The sequence below is a fragment of the Gracilinanus agilis genome, chromosome 4, assembly GCF_016433145.1.
Source record: "Gracilinanus agilis isolate LMUSP501 chromosome 4, AgileGrace, whole genome shotgun sequence".
Classification (NCBI taxonomy): Eukaryota; Metazoa; Chordata; class Mammalia; order Didelphimorphia; family Didelphidae; genus Gracilinanus; species Gracilinanus agilis.
This window is the reverse complement of record NC_058133.1, coordinates 320,034,971-320,042,671: the sequence shown is the minus strand read 5'-3', so window position 1 is coordinate 320,042,671 and position 7,701 is coordinate 320,034,971. Positions and strand designations below refer to the sequence as shown.

The following is a 7,701-nucleotide window of genomic DNA, read 5'->3' as shown; positions in this document are numbered from 1 at the left end:
TCTATGTGAATTGGAATGACCTCCAGGAATTGATGCAGAGCGAAAGGAGCAGAACCAGAAGAACAATGTACACAGAGACTGATACACTGTGGTACAATTGAATGTAATGGACTTCTCTACTAGCAGCAATGCAATGACCCAGGACAATTCTGAGGGACTTATGAGAAAGAACACTATCCACTTTTGGAGAAAGAACTGTGGGAAGAGAAACACAGAAGAAAAACAACTACTTGATCACATGGGTCAATGGGGATATGATTGGAGTTGTAGAATCTAACCAATTACTGTAGTGCAAATATCGATAATATGGAAATATGTCTTGATAAACACTATAGTTAAAACTCAGTAGAATTGCACATCGGCTATATGAGTCGGGGTGGAGGGGAGGGAAACAGCATGAAACATGTAACCATGGAAAAATATTCTTAATTAATTCAATTAATTTTTTTTTCAAAAAATAAAGTCCATAGGAGCAGCTGGGTAGCTCAGTGGAGTGAGAGTCAGGCCTGGAGACAGGAGGTCCTAGGTTCAAACCCGGCCTCAGCCACTTCCCAGCTGTGTGACCCTGGGCAAGTCACTTGACCCCCATTGCCCACCCTTACCAATCTTCCACCTATGAGACAATACACCGAAGTACAAGGGTTTAAAAAAAATAAAGTCCATCATCAAATTGTACAATCTCTTTTCCATGGCAAAGCCATTGGTCCCTATGGATGCTAGGTCTATCACCAGATCCAAAGGAGCTCTGTTTTGTCATCAGCAACAATTTCAGTCCATAGGAATGAGACTTTGCCATAACTCACACTATAAGAAGGTCACATATTGCCTAAAATGCCTTTTGCTCCTTTTGCTTTTGTTTCCTGTCACATAGATAATGATAGATGAACTCCTTCAAATTGACTACACCCTGTACTAGTGATCTTTGAGGAATTTAAGGAACTGAAAATCTCAATTGATTTTAACACGTCTTCAGAAGTGGTTTTCAGAAACCTAGGAGCACCATTACCTCTAACTGATCATGTGCCTACCTTTGACTTGTGTGTGAAGAGAGGTAAGGGTCCACTGAGCAGTAGGTATATGGGTAACAATGTGAAGTGCAACCTCACCATTCCATTCCCTACCTCAATATTTGTTTGGGCTAAGGTAAAGCTAGGAACTACAAATGATGGGACACATAAATACATGTCTTTTTCAAATGTCATCTCATCTAGGCTAAAGGTATATTTCCTATGCAGCTTGGTGATCCATAGGCAGTTCTGTGTTTATAACTCTACAGCATACTCTCCCATTTTCCAAGGATGGTATGGTACCTGTGGTTTGGCCAATGTTACCCCACCAGTATGAGTGAATGACCAGGCTCACAGCCAGCAATCTAGACACTTGGTAGCATTCAGGAGCCAACAGGTCAAGGCCAAATTCAGCAGTATCCTCATCAGTAGCATAAAGGGTCTTCTAGGGACTTCTGTCAAATTTTGGAATTATGGCAATAATAGATTCTATTAGGAATATCTCTGCATAGTTTGAAAGATTGACTCAAGATACAGTTCAAGCCATCTCCCAAATTTCTAAGGCTATCTCTTTCCTACAGGATGATATTGACTCCTCAGCAAAGATTCTATTTCTTCTGCTGTTAATCTAGGCAATTTGTATATTCGTAAATATTCATCCATATCTCCTAGATTTCTATATTTATTGCCATATAATTGATCAAAATAGTTTTTAATGATTGCCTTAATTTCCCCTTCATTAGAGGTAAGGTCTCCCTTTTCATCTTTGATACTGTCAATTTGGTTTTCTTCTTTCCTCTTTTTTATTAGATTGACCAGTACTTTGTCTATTTTATCTGTTTTTTCAAAATATCAGCTTCTAGTCTTATTTATTAATTCAATAGTTCTTTTACTCTCAATTTTATTGATTTCTCCCTTGATTTTTAGTATTTCTAATTTAGTTTTCATCTGGGGATTTTTAATTTGCTCACTTTCTAATTTTTTAAGTTACATGCCCACTTCATTAATCTCTGCCCTCCCTAATTTGTTAATAAATGCACTCAAGGATATAAATTTCCCCCTGAGTACTGCCTTGGCTGCATCCCACAGATTTTGGTAGGATGTCTCATCATTGTCATTCTCTTCAATGAAATTATTGATTGTTTCTATGATTTCTTCTTTGACTAGCTGGTTTTGAAAATTATATTATTTAATTTCCAATTAGTTTTTGATTTGCCTGTCCAAGTGCCCTTACTAATTATTATTTTTATTGCATTATGATCTGAGAAGGTTACATTTATTATTTCTGCTCTTTTGCATTTCTTTTCAATGTTTCTATGCCCTATTACATGGTCAATCTTTGTGAATGTACCATGTGCAGCTGAAAAGAAGATTTATTCCCTTTTGTCCCTATTTATTTTTCTCCACATATCTATTAAATTTAATTTTTCTAGGACTTCATTTATCTCTCTTACCTCTTTCTTATTTATTTTTTGGTTTCATTCATCTAGATCTGAAAGAGGGATATTTAGATCTCCCACCAGTATGGTTTTACTATCTATTTCCTTCTTGAGCTCTGCCAGTTTCTCCTTTATGAATCTGGTTGCTATGCCATTTGGTGCATACATATTGAGCAATGTTATTTCCTAATTGTCTATACTGCCTTTAATCATGACCTTCCTTGTCTTTTTTTAATCATATCTATTTTTACTTTGGCTTTGTCAGAAATCATAATTGCCACTCGTGCCTTCTTTTTCTCATTTGATGCCCAAAGGATTTTACTCAAGCCCTTTACCTTAAACCTGTGTATGTCTACCTGCCTCATATGTGTTTCTTGTAGACAACATATGGCAGGATTTTGGTTTCTAATCCACTCTGCTATTTGCTTCCTTTTTATGGGCAAGTTCATCCCATTCACATTCAGAGTTATAATTATCAGTTGTGTATTCACTGACATTTTGGTATCCTCTCCCAGTTCTACCCTTTCTTCTTACCCTATTTCCTTTTAAACCAGTGGTTTGCTTTATGCCAGTAACCCTTGTCCCCTTCCTTGATTTACTACCCTTTCTACTTCCTCCCTTATTATTCCCCTCTATTTATTTTTTAGGCCTAATGTATTCCCTCCCCCTTCTTCTCCACTCCCTTTTATGACCTCCTCAATCCCCTGCTCCCCTTGGTTTTTCCCTTCTAATTTTCTCAGTAGGGTTGGATAGAGTTTTATATCGCAATGGATAAAGCTACTCTTCCCTCTCAGGGTTAATTACACTGAGAGTAAGGTTTAACTTTTACCTCTTAATGCTCTCTTCCTCTCCTTCGCATAATAGTATTCATCCCTTCCCCTTCCCATGCCCTCTTTGTGTGTAGTAGAACATCCTATTTTTCTTATTTATTCAAGTTTCTCATGGTGTTCTCTACTAGTCATCTCCCTCTTTCCCACCCCCATATCATCTTAGACCATTTAGTATTCCAACCTCTCCCTATGAATAATTTTTCTAATTATTATAATAATTAATATTATAATAGCGAATAGAGTTCCTTAAAGAGAATTATATTTAACATTTCTCCACATAGGAATACCAATAATTAGGTCATATTGAAGCCGTTGAAGAGGCAAATTTTAAAAATACCAGTTTTCTTTCTTGCCCCTCTGTTTCTTATTTACCTTTTCATGTTTCTCTTGATTTTTGTAGTTAGATATCGAACTTTCCATTTAGTCCTGGTCTTTTCTGTGCAAATACTTGGAAATCTTCTATCTTGTTGAATGCCCAAACTATCCCTTGGAAGTATATGCTTAGTTTTGATGGGTAGGTGATCCTTGGCTGTAGACCCAGTTCTCTTGCCTTTCTGAATATCATATTCCAAGCCTTGTGATCTTTTAGTGTGGAGGCTGCCAGATCCTGCGTGATCCTGATTGGTGCTCCTTGATATCTGAATTGTCTCTTTCTGGCTTCTTGTAAATTTTTTTCTTTTACTTGGAAGCTCTTGAATTTGGCTATTATATTCCTTGGGGTTGTCTTTTCTGGGTTTAGTGTAGAGGGTGATGTATGGATCCTTTCAATGTCTATATTGTCCTCTGGTTGTAGAACTTCAGGGCAATTTTGCTGAATAATTTCTTTTAGTATGGAGTCCAAATTTCTATTAATTTCTGCTTTTTCAGGAAGACCAATGATTCTCTTCTAGACCTGTTTTCTTAGTCTGTCACTTTCTCATTGAGATATTTCATGTTTCCTTCTATTTTATCAGTCTTTTGACTTTGTTTTATTTGTTCTTGCTGTCTTGAGAGATCATTAGTTTCTAATTGCTCAATTCTAGCCTTTAGGGACTGGCTTTTGGTTATAATATTTTGGTTTTCCTTTTCAATCTGGTCATTTCTGGTGTTCAATTTGCTTATCAGTTCATTTGATTTCTGATCCTCACTTTCCATTTGCAAAATTCTACCTTTGAAACTGTTATTTTCTTGCCAGATTTTGGTTTCCAAATTGCTTACCATTTCATTTGATTTTTGGGCATCTTTCTCCAATTGGGAGTTTCTGTCTTCTAACCTGTTTGTTTCCTTTTGAGCTATTTCCCACCTCTCTCGCCAAATCCCTTCCATCTTTCTCATCATCTTGGATTTGAACTCTTCAATAGTTCATGGCCAGTTTTCATTATTTTGGGAAGGTTTGGATATGATTACTTGGTTGTTCTCCTCTCCTGTTTGCTCTTTTGTCTGGATTTTATCTGTGTAAAAGTTGTCAAGTTTTACAGATTTTTTCTTGATGATCTTTCTCTTTTGGGGTTCTTGTCTCTGGCTTGCCATTGTTAGCCCTGTGCCCTCTCAGGTTTATCCTCACACTCAGGGTCTTCTGAGGTCTTTAGGCTCCTGAGGTCTCAGTTGTTCTCAGGGTCAAGCCGCCTGGTGGTCCCCTTACTTGATCCTCTGCGCAAGGCTCCTTTAACAGTCTCAGGGCTTTGCTTTCACAGTTGTGAACCCCTTTTGCTCTGAGTCCCCATTCAAGGTCCGTGCCTGAGCTCAAGATCCAAGTCCTCGCCTGTGCTCAGGATTCGTGTCTGGACTTGAGTCTGTGCCTGCACTCGTGCCTGCTCTCAGGGTCTGAGTTCAAAGTCTACATGCATTCTTTAGCCTCTTGGGGTCTTAAATCTTGCTGCTCTCAGGAGCAGGCCCTGGTGAACCCAGGTAGCTGCCAAGGACTCAATTCATGCCCCAAACTTGCTCTAACTCTTGCGAGCTGACTTTGGCACTATAGGTGGTGTGGGTTGGGGGAGGGGGTTGCTCAGCTCAAGTTTTCATGAGAGCTGTTTTACCCCTTTATAGCATGGAAATCCTCCGATTCCACGTACCTCCAATGCTGCTCCCTGTTGTGGGGTTCCTTTGTTCCTCTGGATTTGTTTTCATGTGTTCTTGAGGAGTCCTGTATTTTTCGGTTGGGAGAGGCTAAGCATCTGCTTTTTACTCTGCCACCATCTTAACCAGGAAGTTCAAATTCCCTGAATTATGTTTTTTGAATATATTCCAAATGTGCAAGTACAGTTAAGCCCTTTATAAAGATATTGATGTATGTTAAAATAATTAATTTGAAGATCATCATATTAATTTATGTTACTTATGTACTTAATTGTATGTATGGTCTAGGATAAACAACCCCCCCCTTAAAAACAGATGTGTGAGTCAGTATTTTTCCACTTAGAGAAGAGCTTGACTAAGCAATTTTACTTCTCTGAGATTCACTTTCCTTAATTTTAAAATGAGATTAATAATAATATCTTTTATAATTATAAGTTAGGGTTATTGAGATAAAATACATAGGGTGAGAGTAAACAACAATCAGAAAGCATTAAGTGCTTCATATGTTTCTTTGAAAACTCTGAAGTGCTATATATTTTTATATTTATGTTATTTTCATTTTAGATACTTTTCTGAGTACATATAATTTAGAAAACCATGCGTCTTAACCTGCTCTTTACCCTGGAAATCTAGATTTTTAAAAACTGATGATTTAAATTTGGACACATAAATGAAAGTAAATGAAAAAAAGGTAAAATTGAGTTATTAAAAAAGCAGACATATAATCACGGAAAAGATTTTTGAATTAATCTCTTTGATGAGTGTTGCAAGGTCATTAGCTTCTTCAGAGAAATCTTTATGTCCTTGTTCCTCAAGGTATAGATTAAAGGGTTCAGGGTTGGGGGTACCACTGTATAGAAAATAGACAATAATAGATCCAGAACTAAGTCAGAGTCCAAAAGTGGCTTTAGATAAGCCATTGCTGAAGTTATGACAAAAACAATGAAAACAATGAGGTGGTGCAGGCAAGTGGAGAAAGCTTTTGATCGACCTTCTGTGGTGGGAATCTTCAGAACAGTTGGGAAGATATGACTATATAAGATAATGATGGAAATACAGCAGAAAATCCTCAAACTGAAACCAATACCGATACTCAAATAAACTGTAGTGTGTGTGTCAGAAAAGGAGATCCTGAGTAAGGAAGGGACATCACAGAAGAACTGATGGACCTCCTTGGAGCCACAGAAGGGCAAAGAAAATATACTAACTGAGTACAAAGTCCCAAAGAGAGCACCACTGAGCCATGACAAAGTTACCAACCACACACAAACTTCTCTTTTCATGATAGTTGCATAGTGCAGGGGCTGGCAGATGGCCACATAGTGGTCAAAGGACATTGCTGTAAGGAGAAAAATATCTGATGCTATAAATAATACCTCTAGAAAGACATGGGAAGCAGATTTGAGGACAATGACAGTAAAGAAGCAGAGATTTAAAAAGGACAGTTTTTTCAGGAAGAAGTAAATGGGGGTGTGGAGATGGCTATTTAGAGAGATGAGGGTGAAGATAAACAGGTTTCCCATCAGGGCCACCAGGTAAATTAGCAAGAAGAGCATGGCGTGTAAGACCTGCAGCTCCCATGTGTTGGAAAAATCCATGAGGAGGAATCCTGTCACCATGGTGAGGTTGCCCATGTTCTTAGAGATTTTTTTAATTATCTGTGAAAAGAAAAAGAGTATTTCAAAGATGATGAGACCACATAATGTGCTAAGTTTTAGGATACCTGGATTATAGTTCTAGCTTTTCCACTTTGTAACTTTGAGAATAATACTCACTATCTTTTTGTAAGTCTCATTTTTCTCATTTTTAAAATGAAGGAATTGGAGGTGATACTTTTGAGGGTTTCTTCTAATTTTGAACTGAAAAATGAAAATTAAAAAGTCACATTCAACATTTTTGGGTGTGTATAGCATATGCTTTATGACAACCCTCTGAAATAGTTTGGATGCTTATATTCCCACTATGCAGATAGATTATCTGTGCTCAGACCATTTAAATGACTTTTTCTAGTGTTCCCACACTTGGTGCTAGAGCCAGGATTTTAAAATATGGGTTCTGATTTCAAAGGAACTATAATATCTTACCCAGCCTATGTCTGTAGACTCTCCTCTTACCTGCCTTGTGTAATCTTTGGTTTTATTCAAGATTCAGCTCATGCAATTTTCTGTGTGAAACTTTTTCCATTCCCTATAGTTGTCAATTTCAATCCCCAACTCAGCTAATTCACAGTATTTTATAAGTATCAATGAATATTAATGAAAATATTGACATTGAGATATATATTAATATCTATATTATCTCTAGCCATACCCATACACATATATGTTTATGTATGAATACACACACATATCATGCATACATATGGTGTCT

The 7,701-nt window shown here is 37.3% G+C and overlaps 1 protein-coding gene across 1 annotated transcript; it reads right to left on the bottom strand.

The window, feature by feature from the left end:
* Window positions 1-6,056: 6,056 nt before the first annotated feature.
* LOC123246494 (olfactory receptor 14A2-like) lies at window positions 6,057-6,965 on the bottom strand. Its single transcript, XM_044675372.1, has one exon. The coding sequence runs from the start codon at window positions 6,963-6,965 to the stop codon at window positions 6,057-6,059; it is 909 nt and encodes a 302-aa protein (XP_044531307.1).
* Between the last annotated feature and the right edge of the window lie 736 nt (window positions 6,966-7,701).